Source organism: Apodemus sylvaticus, chromosome 6, assembly GCF_947179515.1.
Source record: "Apodemus sylvaticus chromosome 6, mApoSyl1.1, whole genome shotgun sequence".
NCBI lineage: Eukaryota > Metazoa > Chordata > Mammalia > Rodentia > Muridae > Apodemus > Apodemus sylvaticus.
In genome coordinates this window covers 50,334,687-50,355,396 of record NC_067477.1, presented here as the reverse complement: position 1 = coordinate 50,355,396, position 20,710 = coordinate 50,334,687, and the positions used below count along the sequence as shown (strand labels likewise).

The 20,710-nt window shown below is 42.8% G+C and overlaps 1 protein-coding gene and 1 pseudogene across 1 annotated transcript in view; both read right to left on the bottom strand.

Annotated features, from left to right (window-relative positions):
* Nucleotides 1–20,710, bottom strand: part of Ccdc175 (coiled-coil domain containing 175) — an 84,316-nt gene that overhangs the window by 5,120 nt on the left and 58,486 nt on the right. The window contains exons 14-19 of the mRNA XM_052186723.1: nt 14,012–14,150; nt 9,325–9,404; nt 7,078–7,230; nt 3,788–3,890; nt 1,012–1,055; nt 169–349 (exon numbers count right to left, since the gene is read on the bottom strand). Coding sequence (XP_052042683.1) covers nt 169–349; nt 1,012–1,055; nt 3,788–3,890; nt 7,078–7,230; nt 9,325–9,404; nt 14,012–14,150 — 700 coding nt within the window. The remainder of the gene's footprint in view (nt 1–168; nt 350–1,011; nt 1,056–3,787; nt 3,891–7,077; nt 7,231–9,324; nt 9,405–14,011; nt 14,151–20,710) is intronic.
* LOC127687732 (ferritin light chain 1-like) lies at nt 10,498–12,792 on the bottom strand (annotated as a pseudogene).

Below are 20,710 nucleotides of genomic sequence, written 5' to 3'. Positions count from 1 at the left end.
AGAATTGACATGCTGTTTTGACAAACTTGACCCAAAGAGAGAAGAGTGTTTGGTGGAAGGCCCAGCACCACAGAGCACTGCTCTTTTCCTTCCTTTGATGACCAGTCCCTGAGCACCCCCTTATTTTGATGTCACTAGCTATAGAAGGTGGCCCGAAACGCTAGTTACCGAGCTCCTGAAGGTCCACTTTACTAAGGCTGGGTGACTCCTCTTCCATAAGACGACGCAGCCTTCCGATTCCCTCAAGTAGCCAGGAGCTAATGGACTCAATCTTCTCATCCCTGTACTGCAGCTTTGATACCAGAGACTTAATTTCTTGCAAAGTGTCTTCTCCAGCGTCAACCAGTTCCTTAAAGGGACAACATTTGGGGTGTGCAGACACAAATTACAACGAAATGAGTAACATTCTGAGTGGATTGTTTCCAGAAGTAATGTTATGTATGAAAAGTTGTTATTAGTCATACAAAGTAACTTTAAGGACTATGAAGAGGCAGGATTCAGAGCCAACTACCTGATTCCTCTCCTACCTACAGTGAGGAGGGATGGAGGGGACGAACATCTGGTAAAAGAGAGCGAGCCTAGAGCTCATAGCGCAGCCTGGAAACCAGATGTGTTGTGTGAGAGCTTGCAAAGACAAAGAAGGAAAGAAAAGAGGGAGGAGGCAGAAGCAGGGAAGGGTGGAGGGAGAGACTGCCACTGAGACTGAGCAGTGCGGGAGACACTGAGCAGTGCGGGAGGAAGAGTTTCTGAAAGGTGGATCTCATGGTAAAGCTTGGCACAACAGATGTGATAGGAACACCACCCTGGCGTCCTTCTGCATTTTAACAATTCTGTCCATATGTACATACTATGAGCACGCACCAGTTACATACACCATACACCATACACACACACACACACACACACACACACACATACACACACACATACACACACTCACACACACTTTTAAGTGGTAGATGGATTCTTTTGAAGACATGCTATGCAAAACAATGCAGAAAGAACCCTCACCTTAATTAGGATCTGAAATTCTGCCAGCAGATCTGAATACTGTGCTGAAATATGCAAATGCAATAGTTACTAAAACAATATTAGTATTTTAATAATTAAAAGTTTTAAATTAGTTTTCTAAGTTTCTACTTTCTACTTCCAGAATGACACAAACTCTCTCTCTCTCTCTCTCTCTCTCTCTCTCTCTCTCTCTCACACACACACACACACACACACACACACAAATACACACATACACACACACAGATAAACAGACAGACAGACAGGCAGGCAGGCAGGCAGGCAGGCAGAGAAATTCTACTTCATCTTGACCTTATGACAAAACACTAATATAAAGACCCTAAGTTAAGTCAAACCTCAGATAGAAAGAGAACTACATTCCAGAACACACCAAGCCCTTAGCTCAGTGACAAGAGCACTAGAAGCCTGAGGCAATGAGTCAGAAACTAGAGTGGACTTAGCAGACCACAATTCCAAGGGCGGCTCCTCTCAGCACCGGCTTATTCAGGCCTCTTGCATCCTGGTGCCGACAGCATCCCCTCCTCGTTCTACAACAGTTGTGTTAACCCAAGAGTCATGTGGGAGTAATACTCTGACTTCCAAGGCTAGGTCATGAGCATCCACTGTTCTCCTGGGATGCTTTCTTTGGGTCCCAGCAGTTATGCATGGAGCCCATGAGGCTGTGTTCTGGCCAACAGTTTCCCTGAGGCACATCTGAGAGCCACATCAACTCCAGACATAGGAACAGGTGGGCATTTGGAGAATCCAGGCTCTCAGACAGAAAGTTCCATGGAATAGTCAGGCTGTATCCGAGCTCCAATCACATCACCAGTTCATGAGTCAAGAAAACTCTTTGACTCAGTGCAAGAGTATAGGGGAATTCCAGAACAGGGAAGCGGGAAGGGGTAGATGGAGGAACAGGGGGAGGGAAGAGGGCTTATGGAACTTGCAGGGAGTGGGGACCCAGAAAAGGGGAAATAATTTGAAATGTAAATAAAAAATATATCAATAAAAAAAAGAAAACTCTTTGCCCTAAGCTGCTAACTTTGTGATATTTGTCAGGGGATATCTATCTCTTTATCTCTATATCTATCAATCTCTATCTCTCTATCTCTATCAATCTCTATCTCTCTATCTCTTCTATCTATATCTATCTATATATATATAATTTTTATGTGTGTATGTATGTATGTATAAGTGAAAGCCACATGTATGTACAGATACCCAAGGAAGCAAAGAGAAGGTATCCCTTACAGCTAGAGTTACAGGTAGCTTCAAACTTCCTGACATGGGTGCTAGAAACTGACCTCCAGTCATCTGAAAAAGCAGCAAGTGCTCTTACCTACTATACCATCTATTCAGGTTCACTTTGAGATATTTATTATGCCAAAATACTTCATTGGTTCAAGACGGTTCAAAAAGGATCATTTTCAGACAGCCAAGAACCACATGACCTGATGGTCATTGCAGGAAAAGGCAGACAAAACCCACAATACCATTCCATCCTATACTAATGCACATGGCTAGATGTTAATGCTTTTACTGTCCCAAATTTTCAAGTGTTGGTGAGGATCTAGAGCAGCAGGATCTCTTCCACATCACTAATTGGATGAGAAATTTGAACAGTGAGATGGCAAAGTAGCAGTTTCTTAGAAGGTACCCAGACACTAACTACCCAGCCCAGCCATCCCATTTTATGTATTGCCTAAGAAATAATTTAAAACTCCAGAAAAATGTTTCCAAAGCAATGTGGTTGCTTTACCTGTGATATATGAAGAATGAGGCAAATGTCCTTCAGCTGCTGAACACAAGTTGTGTGTGTGTGGCCCATACCACTGCACTATGCCAGAGGGAAAGCAGTGTGTGCCTCAAGAAAGCACTGAGGTAAAGCTGTCTCTCTCTCTCTCTCTCTCTCTCTCTCTCTCTCTCTCTGTGTGTGTGTGTGTGTGTATGTGTGTGTGTGTGTGTGTGTGAGGTGATGTTTTGAGACAGGTTACAACTCTAGCCCCGGCTGACATGGAACCTACTTTGTAGTCCAGACTGTTTTTTTTTTTACCTCTCACCAACCCCTCTGTTTCATCCTTCCAAGTATGGGGATTATAGGTGTGATCACCCACACCTGGCTTCATGAAGGACTCCTAAAAATCCATTTTGTAGGGTCAAAAAAGCCAGCAGGAGAAGTTTACATACTGCGGTCATTTCTTTTTGTTTAATTATTAGTGTTTGAAGTCATCTGGGTGGCTTCCAGAGACTGGAGGAAGGATGAAAGATTAACTGGAAAGGGCCAGGTGGCAGTAAATACCTGAACAAGAGGAACTCAAGGAAGGGCGCAATGTGGGCCGACAGCTTCAGCGACTCTTGGTTTGCTGTGATGCAATGGAACAGCTGTCTGTGGTGAAGGGATTGTGTGGTAGAGAGGTAGCACAGGAAGCAGAGAATTCAGGATGGGATCAGGGATGGTTATAACCTTTACAGCCTGTTCCGAAGGACCCACTTTCATCAGCCGGGGTCTCACCTCCCAAAGGTTCTACAACCCTCCAATAAGACCACAAACTCAAAACAGGGGCCTGTGAAAGGCATTGCAGACTTAAACTATGGCACTATCGTTAGATGCCACGATGAAGATGTTCCACACTTCACTGTGGTGGCAGTGGCCACCAGAGTATGTATTGTCCTCAAAATTCATTGACCTTAAGACAGATGCATCTTGTTATATGCAAATTAATAAAACTGATTTGAACAAGGAATTGTATGGGAAGACTGACACATTACTTACAGTGCTGAGCTATCAGTTGCCAAGAGAGGTCACCTGAGTTCTGTACGGTCACTACTTGTTTTGAGACATATTCTTGGGTTTGTTTCTTCAGGTAGGCAAGATACTGGAAAGGAAAGGGATGTGACTGTTCAGCACCTGCTCTCTGAGCAGAGTTAGAGAAATGTCTATGCAGTTCTTCATCAATGTATACTGATGCTTTGAGATGCCACAGACTTCTCTACTGTGACTATGTCCGTTCAAGGGAAGGAGACAAAGGGTCCTGCTTTCTTACTCTTTCAGCAGCCAATAGACACGGTGTTTGGAATATGACTCGACACAGTAAGAGGTTAAAAGATCTTCTGCCCAAAGGCTTCCTATCCACAAGTATTCCTTGTGCAAAGATGTAGCAATAAAAATTCTCATCCTTTTAGTAAAAGTTAGATATTGTCTCTCCACAAGAAGAGGCTAATGGGACACTTCAATAGATGGATAAAATTCCTCCCAAGTTTGTGTCAAAGGCTGGCAGCATGATGTGTTGCATGGATAGGGGTTACGGAGGCAGGTAGGGGACAAAACTCTTCAGAGTATATGCATCCTTCAGAAAAATATCAGCTGCTGTTTTAGCCCTTACAAACAAAGCATGTGAGGTTGGTGGGCTAACCCTTGACACTTACAGACAGAATAAATCACACAGAGAGGTGAAGGGGTTTCCTTGATGACATTGGATAAGTCAGTGTCCAGGTTACTTCTCCTATCAGGCTCCTACTGAAAGATTTTTTTCCCCTTGTAGCTAGCTATTAACAATTTTTGAGACAAACAAAACCAGAGTCTTTTCTCTGAAAAGATACATAGTATATTATCTGAATTTCGAAATTATTATGAGCACTGAATGAAACTCAGTCTCACAACTCTTGGGGCTTTGATGCAGACCCTAACTTCTAGGGGTTTTTCCGGTTGTGGAGAGGTCCTTAAAGATACATTTCCTTTAAACTCTCAGTTTACAAAGAAGCATCATTCACCCTGTGAGACACTAAGGGCAGCATATCCAATGAGTGACAGACTCTAACTCACATCTTTCAAACAAGGGAATATTATACTGTCTAGCCATAGATTATGAAATACAGAAATTATGTTTTAATCAAAACTGTTGGATTCAACAGATCCAGTCATTAAAGTCAGTATGGATTTAATTATTGAACACATCGTTCTAAAACATTAGGTGAATAAATCTTAAGTATAAACAGGCTGGCCTTACTCTTTTGAGATATAAGCCCTAAAATTAATGTTCATAAACTGAGGTTGTAACTTTATGTGTTAAATGAACAAACATTTTCTGTGGAATTTATGGTATAGACAACTTAATTTTTTTTTAACCAGACAAAGAAAGCTTGAATACAAATTTTGCAAATGAGGATATCCAAGTGCCCAACAGTACATGACTAGGTATTTCTTTAATCGTCGAGGGATGCAGATCTGTGGGACACCTGTGCACACATCCACCACAATGGATGAACTGAAAGAGACGGTGGGATGAGTGCAGTGATAGATTTTCTGAAAGTCTCTCCCGATGCCAAGGAGACTAACCTTTTTTCAGGCCATATTAATAATAAACCTTGAGACCAGATTCTTAATCTGCTGTCCTGCTGGGAACTCAGCCTGCTTCAGTTTAACCTGCCTTTAGGAGAACAATGCAAGCACCTTTTTTGTGCCTTGGGCTTTCCACACAATCAGCTTTTTTACAGCCCAGAGTAAATTCATAGCTTTAATCTTGCGCTGTGTACTCTTCCATGGCCTTGACCTGGATCAATATTTGTGTATATGTGTGTATTGTGGGAATCGTTTTCTGAAAATAGCCAACAGGTTAAAAATAGCCAAACAGATATCTCATAAATATCAGAAGCGACATGTGGATATAGGTTGATGACATCTGTTGGAGATTTTGACTGCTGATCTGGGCCAGTTGGGGTCAACAAAGCAGCCACTTCTCTTGTAAAATTCTCTTGAAGATTTCTGTAAATAATTCTTCATCTCTTTCTCATAATGTGTTTTCTGTGCTGTTCAATAAATATAGAGTAAGCTCTTTATTAGAGATAGGCCAGCCACAGACCAGATGGGCAACAGGGATATATCAGACACACACAATAGATTAGAAACAGGCTATACACAGATGGAAGATATTGGAGAAAAAGTAGAAAATGCAAATTTGGGCTTGCTTTTAGTCAAACTAATCTAAGAGGAAGTCTGTGTTTTCATTCCTTAGTGTGAAATTGACATAGGTGAGTTTGTGACTGTCAGAGTTCTTGTACACTGCTTGTGGGAGGGGCATTCAATGCACTGCCTTTGTGAGCATGACACTCTGCACTGGTGCAGAAGATGCATACCTTGTGAGGGACCAGTCTGACTCCATCTCAAAGACGGAAGCTCTTTTGTTCTAAGGTCAGAATAAGTCCATTTCTGTATTCTGTTAAATTCAAATTGGCTGCTTTAACCTGTTTCAGAAATTTGACATGCTTTAAGGAGTTTGACTCCCACCTTGAACAAACCCTGATAAGGTAAGATGATCTGCCAAATAATCTTCAATTGTTTTCAGCTATGTTCTTATGTGACCAAAATTCCTCTAGAAATCCCCCAACTCTTGAAGGCATTGCTTTAGGGAGATAGGCCCTGTCTGACAGAAAACCATGTAAACCCTACCTTCTCATGTGTTTGATGCTATTTCTAAAACCCTGCTCTAGGGAGAGATAACCCTATCTGACAGAAAATAAAACTTATATAATTTGACCAAAGAATTTTGGTAATGGTCTTACTCTTATGTAGTGTAATTAATTAATACCCAGAGACTTTGCAAGTCCAGTTAGGATCTATACTCAACAGAAATTTGTCTGTCTACCAAAACAATTATACTTGAATGGGCTTAGGAACAGGGCTGGCTATTTATAGCCAAAGGAAATTCTCTAAAACCCCACTAATAGCACTAAGTAAGTATAGTCATATGGTGGAATATCACACAAAATAAAGGATCATAACTGACACTGCAGGATGGACCTCGCAGCCATGAAGTTGAATGGAAACCTGTATACAGACACATCATTCTTCAGGGCAATGTTTGAATCTGGGCCAGGCTGACCTCTAGTGTTAGACGCTCGTGGTACTCTTGTAGGGGAAGTTGTGCAAGTGTCTGGAAGGATATGAAAGACTGGAACTTTCTAAAGCTCATTGCAAGAGTCATTCTCCTCTTCTCTCACATGCATACTGCTGGTCCCCGTGATCAATCAGGACTGTTAGTAAACAAGAAGTTCTCTTGGACTTACTTCTCTTAATTTTTGATTTTCCAGGATGAGAAGGTGCATCTTTTGGTCATTTACATAGATTTCATTTTCTAAGTTCTTTAGAATTTCAAAATGTTTTTTGTTCTTTTCACTTTCAAGGTTTCGTAGATGTTTTATTTCTCGCTTCACATTTTCCTGTCCAAATGTAAGAGCCACAGTTACCTCCTAGATTCTGTACAATGACTAGCAGAGTGATAGCATTAGAAAGCCCGGCCCTCAGCCAACACAGGGCTCTGCCTCACTCTGGAGCCAGCCAGCTGACCGAGGCATTGTTCCCACAGAGCATCCCAAAGGCTGCGTACCAAAAACTTATTTGTGGACTCCAGTAAGGTCGTGCACAGACCTTAAGTAATGCATCCTAGACACTAACAAAACTTCACAAAGTGGAACATGCTTCGAGCCTTGAATGCCTTGCCAAAATGGGGAGAATGTGAAGAGGTTCACTGAGATTTAATGTTCCTAGAAGGAGAAAATATTTACTCTGTGGATCTTTATTTAGTTATGTATTTAGCTATTGCTTATTTGCTCTTGTGACAGGGTGTCAGGTATTGCAGGCTGGCCTCAGGAATCACTATGTAGTAGAGGATGACTCTGGACCTCTAATGTTCCAGTCTGCCCCTCCCAAGCCCTAGCATTACAAGTGCAGGCCACCAGGAGAGTCTGTGTAGTGTTGAGGACGGGGCCTGGGCAGCACATTCCAAGCAGGCATGCCTCCAACTGATCCATCTCACTAACCCTGGTTCTGAATCATTTATTTAATAATTTTTCTTACTGAATTCTCTGTGGAAGTCTTAATTACTGTGCTGATACAAAGCAAGCTCATGCTCTTCATTCATTGTACAGTCCTCAGCAGGAGCATCTTACTAAGAAAAAGGAGTGTGCATTGTGTGCATGCGTGTGTGCATGTGTATGTGTGCGTGCACGCACGTGTGCATGTGTGTGTGTTTGTGTGTGCATGCGCGTGTGTGTGTGCCTATGTCTTTGAGTGTGCGTATATATACATACATGTATGTATGTGCATGTGTGTATGTGTTTGCATGTATGTGCATGTGTGTATGCATGTTCATGTGTATATAGGTGTGCATGTGTGTGCATATGTGTATGTATGTGTGTGCATGTGTGTATATGTATGTGTGCATGAGTGTATGTGTGTATGAATGCTCTCACTGGTATGTGTATGTATTACACTTCCTTGTAATGTTTTTCATATTTCTTCATACCCACAGCATATCAGAAAGTCATGTTTGATATCTGGATATATCAAAGAATAGGATAATTCCATGTTTAAGTAACCAACTTCACATAAAAAGTTTGTAATGAAGCTATAGATTACATACTTTGAAAGATAATAAACATTTCTTTACTGGCTCCTGTTTTGTTCTATCTCCCTTGATCTCTGCCTACTTAACCTTCAAAAAGCACAACCCAGTCCCTGTCCTATAAATAAGAGTGCTCAGATCTCCTCGTTGGTCAATAGTTTTTTCCTACCATCATACCCGATTTGGATTTGGAGGCCCCAACTTCTTAATCTTGGTTGTTAACACTGATGGAGTCCAGCTTTGTATGGAGGATTTGGAGGGGCTGGGGCTGTGGAAAGTGAGGCCCGCTTGGAGGAAGTGGATTTCTGGGGATGTGCTATTGAATGGTGTGGCTGGGTCCCCATGCCTTCTTCCCATAACTTTTCTTTGCCTTCTGGGGCTGTGATGTAGAAGACTTTCCTCAGCCACACTCCTTCCTCTGTGTTGAAAGCTCAGAAACAGGAGAAGCCACATAACCGTGGTCCTCTGAGATCAAACAAACCTTCCCTTCATTAAGTTGGGCTTCTCAGGAATATATTACAGTAGTGAAAACCTCTCTCCCTCCATGTATATAGAGCTTGCAATTTTAAACACTAATACTGTTAGGATAACTTTAATAACAGTTGGTTTCATGAAAACTGAGCAAACGGTGCTATTTGCACACAGCAATGTTCCAGTTTAAAGAAGGACGATCTGGGGGCTCTGGGCAGGAGCACCTTTTATTCCAGCACTATGAAGGCTAGGGCGGGAGACTCATGAGTTTAAGTCGAGGGTTGACTACACAGAAAAACTCTGAGAAAGCCAAGGCCCAAGGACATAGTTCCAGTGGTGCAGCACTCGCCTAGCACAGGCAAGGCCTGGGATCCGATCCTGACACTGTAAATTATACAAAACAGAAAGCCAAGACAAATGAGCAACAGTGAGTCTTTACCGTGTTGCCTGAACATCTGATGATGTCCTTTCTATAGCGGAAAATGTAGTTGCTCAATAATCTCTCCTCTTGCCTCTTTGCTATTTAAGGAGAGAGAGAGAGAGAGAGAGAGAGAGAGAGAGAGAGAGAGAGAGAGAGAAGTTTTAAAGGCCTTAATCAATGTAAGACATGCAGTTTTAACAGTCACACTGTGATAAACTATTACCACAATAAAAGGCTGCTAGCTATTTCCCCATGCATCTCTCTATCCCTGTGTCTGGTTCTTCAGAATCAACCACTTTATTTGTTGGTTTCTTTGTTTGTTTTAGTTACGTGTGTGTGTGTCTGTGTGTGTGTGTGTGTGTGTGTGTGTGAGAGAGAGAGAGAGAGAGAGAGAGAGAGAGAGAGAGACACTTTGCTTCAACAAAGTTTTATTATTCAGACCACCACAACAATGTAAGGATTAGTGGGTAGTGAGTCCATTGGCACAATATTTTATGCCAAGATTTACAACTCAATCATAAAATATGTTCTCTTATTTCCCAGCTATTTGGAGAGGAAGGCGTTATTCATAGGCAGCATCAGTTAAGAGTTTTGAACTGTTACTTTTCCTCAGTGGAAGTCAAATGGTCTCCCTCTGGGTGGCACAAAGCAGTGTGGGAAGTAAATCTTTTTTTAAGTATTTTTTAATTTTTAATTTTGTGTATGTGTATAACTGTGTATGGGCTTGTGCCCACTGAGGCCAGGAGAGGATTTCTGTTCTCCTGGAGTTGGAATTATAGGCAGTTGTGAGTCACCTGACATGGGTGTTGAGAATAGAAACCAGATCCTTTTCAAGGATAGTTTGTGTTCTTAACCACTGAGACAGCTTTCTAGCCCTGAGTAAATCTCTCTCTCTCTCTCTCTCTCTCTCTCTCTCTCTCTCTCTCTCTCTCTCTCTCTCTCTCTCTCTCTCTCTCTCCCTCCCTCCCTCCTTCCTTCCTTCCCTCCTCCCCCCCCTCTTTCTTTCTTTTTTTTTCTTTTTTTTTGCTATTTCCAAAGGCTTTATTTTTACTTGGTCCAGATTTGGGAGAGGCTCCAGAGCAGTTACAAAGCTGCCTGGTGGCAAATTTGAGGGGTTCCTTCAGGTGGGGGTCCTCAGGCAGACTGGTGCAGAGCAGAAGAAGGGGGGCCCTTAGAATACACAGAGCCCTCTTAGTCATGCTTGAGAGTGAGCTACTCGGAGAGATACTCTCCCAGAGATGCCTGAGGCACACCAGTCCAGGCTGGTTGTGGCCCTGCCAGCCTATGGAGGTGGGTCAGGTGGTCGCCCATCTTCTTGATGAGCGTCACCTCCTCATCCGGGAAGTGGCTTTCTAAGAAGTCACAGAGACGAGGGTCTGGGCGGGCAGATCCGAGAGGGCCTGGCTCAGGCTCCTCTCCAGGGCCAGGGCAGCTTCCGTGGCCTCCTGGGTCTTACCCCATTTATCTTAAGATGGCTTCTGCATAGCCTGGCAGAGTGTGTTCCTCCCTCCACCCACGCCCGCGATCGTTCTGCAACTTGAGGAGATGCTCGGTGCCCTCACCCTTCTCCTCGGCCAATTCACCGAAGAAGTGACTTACGCCCTCCAAAGCCAGGTCATCCCGCTCAAAAAAGAAGCCCAGAGAGAGGTAGGTGTAGGAGGCCCGCAGGTGCAAGCTGACCAGGCGGTTCATGGCAGCTTCCTCTTTGGTGGAATCATTCTGATGAATCTGAGAGGTCAGGGCTGAAGACGGTGCTGGCTGGTCCTAGGAGCCGCAGGACAAGGTCCTGGAGGAACTGGAGAAACTTGCAAGGCGGCTGGAAGCTAAAGTAAGAGGCCCTGGGTCTGTTCCGCCCAAAGACTGCTGAAGCAAGACACTGATCCACAGGACCTCCAAGGCGCTGCTCTCCGGAGTAAATATTTTCAAAGGACAATTTCAGGTGAAGAATTCCTGTCACTGCAGTGTCTTATTTCTAGCCATACTTGATAAAGATAAAAGTCCGATACTACTGTTTTCTTTTTTTTTTTAAATAGTTTTTTTTAATTGATATATTTTTTTATTTACATTTCAAATGATTTCCCCTTTTCTGGGTCCCTACTCCCCGCAAGTCCCATAAGCCCTCTTCTCTCCCCCTATTCCTCCATCTACCCCTTCCCACTTCCCTGTTCTGGAATTCCCCTATACTCTTGCACTGAGTCTTTCCAGAACCAGGGGCCACTCCTCCATTCTTTTTGGACATCATTTAATTTGTGAATTATGTCTTGGGTATTCAAAGTTTCTAGGCTAATATCCACTTATCAGTGAGTGCATACCATGATTGATCTTTTGAGACGGGGTTACCTCACTTAGTATGATGTTCTCCAGTTCCATCCATTTGTCTAAGAATTTCATGAATTCATTGTTTCTAATGGCTGAATAGTACTCCATTGTGTAAATATACCACATTTTTTTGTATCCATTCCTCCGCTGAGGGACACCTGGGTTCTTTCCAGCTTCTGGCTACTACAAATAGGGCTGCTATGAACATAGTGGAGCATGTGTCCTTATTGCATGCTGAAGAATCCTCTGGATATATGCCCAGGAGTGGTATAACAGGGTCCTCAGGAAGTGTCATGCCCAGTTTTCTGAGGAACTGCCAGACTGATTTCCAAAGTGGTTGCACCATCTTGCAATCCCACCAGCAGTGGAGGAGTGTTCCTCTTTCTCCACATCCTTGCCAACACCTGTTGTCTCCTGAGTTCTTGACCTTAGCCATTCTGACTGGTGTGAGGTGAAATCTCAGGGTTGTTTTGATTTGCATTTCCCTAATGATTAATGATGTTGAACATTTCTTAAGGTGTTTCTCAGCTCTCCGAAGTTCTTCATGTGAAAATTCTTTGTTTAGCTTTGTACCCCACTTTTTAATGGGGTTATTTGGTTCTCTGGGTTCTACTTTCTTGAGTTCTTTGTATATATTAGATATTAGCTCTCTGTCGGATTTAGGGTTGGTGAAGATCCTTTCCCAATCTGTTGGTTGACGTTTTGTCCTTTTGACAGTGTCCTTTGCCTTACAGAAACTTTGTAGTTTTATGAGGTCCCATTTGTCAATTCTTGATCTTAGAGCATAAGCTATTGGTGTTCTGTTTTCATTACTTGGTATCTTTCTGATGACTTTTTATGGAAATCAGGTTTGTTTGTTTTTGTCATAAAATTGGCAGGACCGCAGGCAGTGCTCCTCTAGCCAGACAGAGGAAGGGAGCCTGGCACAGCGCCCTCTTCTGCCCTTGGCCGTATTGGGTGCTCCAGTTTGGAACACTCTGGCCCATTTCTTTGCCAGCATCAAGGGGAAGTAGTTACTCAGCTACAACTCAGAGAAAGGCTTGCCCCGGAGGTCTAACCACTGTATTAGTTAACTATAGCTGTGTTTTACAGCCCAGAGTTACAGCCATGCCATCAACCTACATTCCGTGGTGAGAGCTTTAAGACCACCGTGATGTGCTTTTCCATGGGTTCTTCTGTTCATGTTCCTCTTTCTTTTATCTCCTCTAGCCAGTCGTTCTTTCCCCAAAACCTGCTGAGGCTTATTATCAGATAAGTCAGATTATCAGATAAGGCTTATTATCAGATAAGTCAGCGGTGAGAGATATCTTCCTCGCTGGTGCCTCACTTCAACCTTATAAGCATGCTTTTATGCACAGTGGTGCCAAGTTTGAGGACACAGTTAAGATGAATGCATATGAGTTTCTCCTATTATTGCATTTTATTAACTCCCCTGCCTGTGTGAGACCTTCGCCTGTGCAGTCTATCTCGAGTTGGTGAGCTGCCTTGGCAGGCACTGAGGGCCTCACTCTTTGTTTACTTCTTCCTTGCTGCAGCCGTCCCATCCCTTCTCTTTCCTTCATAAGAGATTCGGATTGTAGAAACTGTCACTTATTTAATTCTGAGGTGGTGGAAAGACCTAGGAGGATGGGGCACCCACGAACCGGGTAAGAGCATCAAGTGTGAGCCTACCTGAGTTGATCAGATGAAAATCTGACCAGAAATGGAAAGACAACTCAGAAACAGCAGACAGACTGCCTGCCTGCCCAGGCTCTTGCTACTATATGTATATAGTCTTGAAATTTTAACCTCTTGGAAATAATCACTATTCGTTTTTAAGTATGTCTCTGGTTTGTAGTTTATCTTACTGATGCAGGCTATATTAGTCCGCATCTTCACGGTTAACTCGCTCACCCCTGTCCCCACACACTGTTCTTTTATTGGTTCTTTCTTTTACTCTGGGTCCTGGCCTTCTGAGTCCCACTGTCTTCTCATCATCCAGAAGACATGGCATCTTTAAGTAGTATCAGCTCAAAGACCTGTGCAGAGCTCTTGGACAATGGCTCTCTACTTCCTGAATGGGGGCAAAAGCCAGTCTGGACCTTAGGTGCAGGGCTAGGTGGTCACAAATAATCTTTGTGTAGGATTTTTTTTTTTGAATACACACACAGTTACGTGTGCTCATGCTGTGCTGTGTAATGGGATGCAAACGATACATACTCCCAGATATGGATCACATCTTCTGAAAGCTCTTTGATAAGCCTTCTTTATCTCTGCCTTAGGCATTGGTTAGTGGGTTGGGGGAGAGGCCTATGTACTTTGGGGGAAGAAAAGAGATGGGAGGAGGGAAAGGGGGAAGGGAAGAGAAGGAAGGGGAGGAGGGGGAGGGAAATGTCTGAAATATCACCTGAAATGTCGCTGTGGAGGGACCTGAGTGTCCTGTTTTTCTCTCTGAAGTCCTCTTCTGCTACCTGGAGCTGCGGGAGGGTGTCGCCTAGCTCCTCTTCTTTTACTTTGTTAATCCGTATTTCCTTTATGATTAGATCCTTCAAAGAAAGGAAAGCTGATTGAGGAAAATGATTTGGAAATGGATGGTTACACAGCTTAGAGTAAAGGGGACATTTTCCAAAGTGGGGGAGCTCTGTCCCCCATCGGGGTAGCTGAGAGGTACCTGGCACACATTCTGTATTTAATAAGCAAGTGTTACCGCATTCACTCACCTCGCGAATCTGTCATTCAATCTACAACAAGGCTGTTAGTTTTAAATCTCTGCTGCTGGGTCCCCATTCCTATTTATGCAGCCAAACCACACTTGAGAAAAAGATGCCTTTGACTTACCATATCCCATGAAAAAGGGCTGTGAAATAGAACATGCATCATCCAAGAAATGTGCACAGTGAAGAAACAACCAAAGAGAACAGGAGAAACAGACAAAGGTGCTTGGAGGAAAGCAGGAAGATGTGTTTGCTCAGCTGTGCTGGTTGGCGTTTGTCAGCCTCACACAGGCTGGGGTCATTTAGGAAGAGAGAATCTCAACTGAAACCACGCCCCGACCCGACCCGACTGGCCCTTGGACACACCTGTGGGGCATTTTCTTGCTGATTGATTGATGGGTGGGCGGTGTCATCCCTGGGCTGGTGATAATGCTTTCTTTATATAAGAAAGTAGGCTGAGCAAGCTATGGGGAGCAAGCCAGTGAGCAGTGTTTCCTCACAGTCTCTGTGTCAGTTCCTGAATCCAGGTTCCTGCACTGAGTTCCTGCCATGGCCTCCCTCAATGGACCTGGGATATGCAAGCTAAGCAAACCTTTTCCTGGATAGACTGTTTATGCTCAATGTTTTATTAAAGCAGTAGACACCTAACTAAAATACTCATCAAACTCCTGTTTTATTTAGTTCCAAATGGAATAATCATTTCCTTTAGAAAATTAGATTTATAAATGGTCACTAAAGCAGAAACAATCAGCGATATTTAATATTTGTTCTCTCTTCCTTCAATGACTCAAATTCTGGTTTATAACTCGGTACTTGGATTGCATCTGGAGTATGGCTTCCCTCGGATGTGGGTGTGTCTATAAACAGAAGTTGTGGGTGCTACTTCTAGCCTTTTGTCCTTTTCCTGGCAAATACGGATAAAAATGGACACCATCATTTGAATTTTCATGTCAGCTTCATGCCGAAGTGTCAAGAGTCTCCTATCAGCCCTGTGCTCTTACCATGACCTGAGCCAGGAATGAGAAATGAAAGTCTACTTTGCTTCCGTTGAAAGGACACATACACGTCTTAGTCCCTGTTCTATTGCTGTGAAGACACAGCATTGCCATGGCAACTCCCTCTTCTAAGCTTATAAAGGAAAGCTTTCAGTTGGAGCTGGCTGACAGAGATTTAGTTCATTATTGTTAATGGCGGGAAGCATGGCGGCATGCAGGCAGACATGGTGCTGGAGAAGGAGCTGAGAGTTCAGTAAGCAGGAAAAGAAAGAGACTCTGGACCTGGCTTGAGCATTTGAATCTCAAAGCCCAGCCCCAGTGACGTGCTTCCTCCAACAAGGCCACACCTACTCCAAGGCCACACCTCCTAATACTGCCACTACCAGGTGACCCCTGGTATGCAATTCTATGAATTGAATGGGGTCATTCCTATTCAAACCACCACATAACACCCCCACATTAAGATTAATTCACAGAACTTTCCTCTTCCCCCTTCCTGATCTTTCTTAATGATTAACTTCCTACTGAAATCTATAGTTTTGTTTGTTTGTTTGTTTGTTGGGGCTTTTTAAGGAGGCCTAATCTCACTTACCCTAGGCTACTTCAAACGTGTGATCTGCTGTTTCAAGCTTACTTTTTATTGATTAACTGCACAATGAAATTGCCCTGAATGCACCAGCCCTCCCTTGAGCACTTCTTGGTCCCAAGTGGAGGCAAAGGTCACAGCTGCAAGGGTGTCAGAAACACATCAAAAGCAAGACACAGTGCCTTTCATCAATGTAGAGACAGCCATTCATATCTTTGGGTGCACTGAGCTGCATTTCTCACTGACCTATGCTAAAGTGATATAAGCTCACAGCTTGCAGGTCACTGCGGGCGACATGCCCTGCACTCAGGTTCTCCACTGATGATTCCCACAGCGCCCAGTTAGAGCATCCTTATATGCAGGATATACATATATAAACTTTAATGTTGCAGGATAATACTACTTTGGATATCATACCTTTTCAGGCTACTGGGGGCAAGAAACCCGGTTTACCTAATATCAATTGTCAATATAGAGTAGAGAGGGTGATTAACTCTTTAGTGTAGCTCTTGCTCATTTTGTTTCTCTGTCTCTGGTACAACATCTTGCTCACAGCTTATATGTTTCCACACAAATTACCATTAGAACACTTTTGAAAAAGATCTAGAAAAATAAATGTGTGTGTGTGTTTTACAATTTAAAAGGTATCATAACAAAAAAGTAGAAATTAATATCTTCAGGCCTTAGCACTGAGCAGGGTAAGAAACTCAACTTTGTATTATCTATATTGCCTGTTCTGAAAAAGGGCAACAGGCACACACCTGAGTGTGTTCATGCAGCTCCATGGTCTGCATAGGGCATTGTCACAAGAAGCCTTGCACTTGTTTTGTGTTTGGAATGGCTGTGGGTCCCAGGTACAGCACAAGTCAGGGAAGTCGTTGCTTTGTCTGTGGGATCAGGATGTTGGCACGGGGCAGCCAATGAGGATTGAATCTTTTAGCTTTTTCTGAAGCATCTCTGATTCCTGAGTCAAGGGCTTATTCAGCTCAGCAATGATCAGCTCTAACTTCTCCTGAGGGTCCCACCTCCTGAAATTGGAGCCACAGAAGGAAGAGGACTGTCCCTGCTTGTGGGTTGAAGCTTATCCTGAGAGTTCTGGTTGGTCTTACTTTCAGCTGCTCACTGTCTGGGTGTGTCTTTCTTAAATGTTTTCTCTATAAACTTAAGGTTCTAGAAGGGACTGTAAAGTTAAGAGCCTCAAAAGACTGTGGCCAGTCTGCATAGCTTCAGAAGATCAAACACTATACTGACCAATTTCATGGTGGCTCTCTGATTCTCAGAAGAGCCTGATGATTTTGTAGGACCTGAATATGCACAGAGCTTATGGAATACTCTGATAGGTGAACTACAGCAGAGCTCCCAACACCATGGAAAAACCAGCACATTGTTGCCTAGAAGACAGATAGCACTTCCTAGGTTTTTTGGAACTGTATTTTATGAACCAGACTAATATGTAAGGCTATTTGCCTTAGGAGGTATGCATCAGAGATCTCAATGACAACAGAACTTCTTACTTTTGAGCCTAAAGGATCTTGACTTTGAGTCCCAGGAGTTCGGCAAGCTCACTGCTAGAGAGAGCGATGGTCCCACAGAGGGTACTTTATGGTTTATAGATCAGAACCTGAGATTGTTTCATTCCTATCTGGGGATCCTTGTGGCATGAGCCAAAGGCAGAAACAGATTCACAATGTTTCTGGAGATGCTGACAGTGATCATCATAATAATGGTCCCGGGCTGCTGTCAGCCCCTGCCTTTTATGAATTAGTGTGTAGAGACAGAGATTTGATGTGGAACACAGGCTGCAATTCAAGTGCAAGCACAAGGAGCACTTACAGTTCAATTTTAGTTGTAGTTATTTATTTATGTGTTTTTCTTTTTTTGTGTGTGTGTGTATAGATTTTTTTTATTGATATATTTATTTACATTTCAAATGATTTCCCCTTTTCTGGACCCCCACTCCCTGAAAGTCCCATCAGTCTCCTTCCCTCCCCCTGTTTTCCCACCCAGCCCTTCCCACTTCCCTGTTCTGATTTTGCCCTATACTGCTTCACTGAGTCTTTCCAGAACCAGGGGCCACTCCTCCGTTCTTCTTGTACCTCATTTGATGTGTGGTTTATGTTTTGGGTATTCCAGTTTTCTAGGTTAATATCCACTTATTAGTGAGTGCATACCATGATTCATCTTTTGAGTCTGGGTTACCTCACTTAGTATGATATTCTCCAGCTCCATCCATTTGCCTAAGAATTTCATGAATTCATTGTTTCTAATGGCTGAATAGTACTCTATTGTGTAGATATACCACATTTTTTGCATCCACTCTTCTGTTGAGGGATACCTGGGTTCTTTCCAACTTCTGGCAATTATAAGTAGGGCTGCTATGAACATAGTGGAACATGTATCCTTATTACATGCTGGGGAATCTTTTGGGTGTATGCCCAGGAGTGGTATAGCAGGATCTTCTGGAAGTGAGGTGCCCAGTTTTCGGAGGAACCGCCAGACTGATTTCCAGAGTGGTTGTACCAGTTTGCAACCCCACCAGCAGTGGAGGAGTGTTCCTCTTTTTCCACATCCTCTCCAACACCTACTGTCTCCTGAATTTTTAATCTTAGCCATTCTGACTGGTGTAAGGTGAAATCTCAGGGTTGTTTTGATTTGCATTTCCCTAATGACTAATGAAGTTGAGCATTTTTTAAGGTGTTTCTCTGCCATCCGAAGTTCTTCAGGTGAGAATTCTTTGTTTAACTCTGTACCCCATTTTTAATAGGGTTGTTTGGTTTTCTGGAGTCTAACTTCTTGAGTTCTTTGTATATATTGGATATTAGCCCTCTATCTGATGTAGGAAAAAACCCAGGATAGCTAAAACTATTCTCAGCAACAAAAGAAATTCTGGGGGAATCAGTATCCCTGACCTCAAGCAATACTACAGAGCAATAGTGTTAAAAACTTCATGGTATTGGTACAGTGACCGGCAGGCAGATCAATGGAACAGGATTGAAGATCCAGAAATGAACCCACACACCTATGGCCACTTGATCCTCGACAAAGGGGCTGAAAACATCCAATGGAAAAAAGATAGCCTTTTCAACAAATGGTGCTGATTCAACTGGAGGTCAGCATGCAGAAGAATGGGAATTGATCCATCCTTGTCTCCTTGTACTAAGCTCAAATCCAAATGGATCAAGGACCTCCACATAAATCCAGATACTCTGAAGCTAATAGAAAAGAAACTGGGGAAGACCCTTGAGGACATCGGTATAGGGAGAAAGTTTCTGAACAGAACACCAATAGCATATGCTCTAAGATCAAGAATTGACAAATGGGACCTCATAAAATTACAAAGTTTCTGTAAGGCAAAGGACACCATCACAAGGACAAATCGGCAACCAACAAATTGGGAAAAGATCTATTTATGTGTTTTTCAACACACCAATCTTTTTTATCCATAGAAATCTTCTGTTTCTTCCTGGTTTAACTTGCTTCCCTCCACTGAATAGAGTTACCTATTGTATGGAATACGGTCCCTTTTCCTTCTCTTTGGGATGTTGTATGGACTGTTCCCATTCTTCCTACAATTTTTAAATTTTAATAAAATAGATAATTTCATTACATAGAGTGCCAAGTCCATCCACTCATTGTTATGTTGAAGTTTTAGAAATATCTCTATAAAAGTTCAGTATTTGATTGGGAATTAGTCAACTATAACATCTCTACAGGTGCAGAGTTCCCACCCTATCTCCACTCTTGTTTTGAAAAATACAGAAAAGTACAAAAAATAAGATATGATATCCACATAACCCAACTGAAAATTAGCCAGTGTCTTCATATATTTGCTTGCAGTCTTTAAGAGAACGAACGCTTATATCAAAGCTGAAGCCCTCCCTCACCCTCCCACCGCCTCCCTTCTTCCCTCTCAGGAGTTGGTCTGTATCCTTCTGATGCATCTCGAACATTTACATGCATGTGTATCTGTACCATAGTATGCTTACTATGTGAAGGAAATTTCAACTAAGTCACTGTACTGTATGCATCCTTCTGTAAATTGAGTTTCTCACATCACTTCCAGAGTTCTCCAGTTCCACACATCTGTTGCATCTGCCAGATGTCTGCATAATAGTCCCTGAAAATTTTCTCATTGCATTCCCAACAGGCAGTTCAGTTCTAGTATTTGGCTACTCCAAATTGCATCATAGTAAATTTCCCAGTGCCTCACCTCTCCTAAGCATAAATATTCACGAGAGTTTCTAAGTATTTTCAAATGTTACAAGGAATGTTTTCCCACATCCAAGGTCAACCTTGCATAGCATTTCTCTATTTCTGCCTTCAGTATCCATATATTTTACTTTAACTACTGTTTATAGTTTGTGGTGTGCAAATTTTCTCCTCAGAGAACAATTTACCCCCAAACATCATCTAGGTGTTCATCTGAAGCAATTATTTTCATATTCTAAATCCTGGTAAGTGGACAGTTATCATTCTATAATTTGTCCTCACTCTCTAGACTAGTGAAGACCTTCAGATCTACCCCGGCGGCCGTCAGTGACAGCCTGTTTGCTGTTCTTGGCTGTAGATGACTGCGCATTCACAGCACTGCTTTTCTTTTTTTGTGGCATTCCTTGAGTGCAGGCTTTTAATCGCACCCCCTTCCTTCCCTTCAGTATGAATTCTCCAGTGTTCTCGACACCTTATGTTAAATATTTGGCTGATTTATGGTGCTTAGCCTTAGAATGACCAAATGATGCACAATGAGGTATAAATTTCTGCTGAACACTTCCCCGTATTGAAGGCATTCAGAGCATTTAATGAGTATGGAT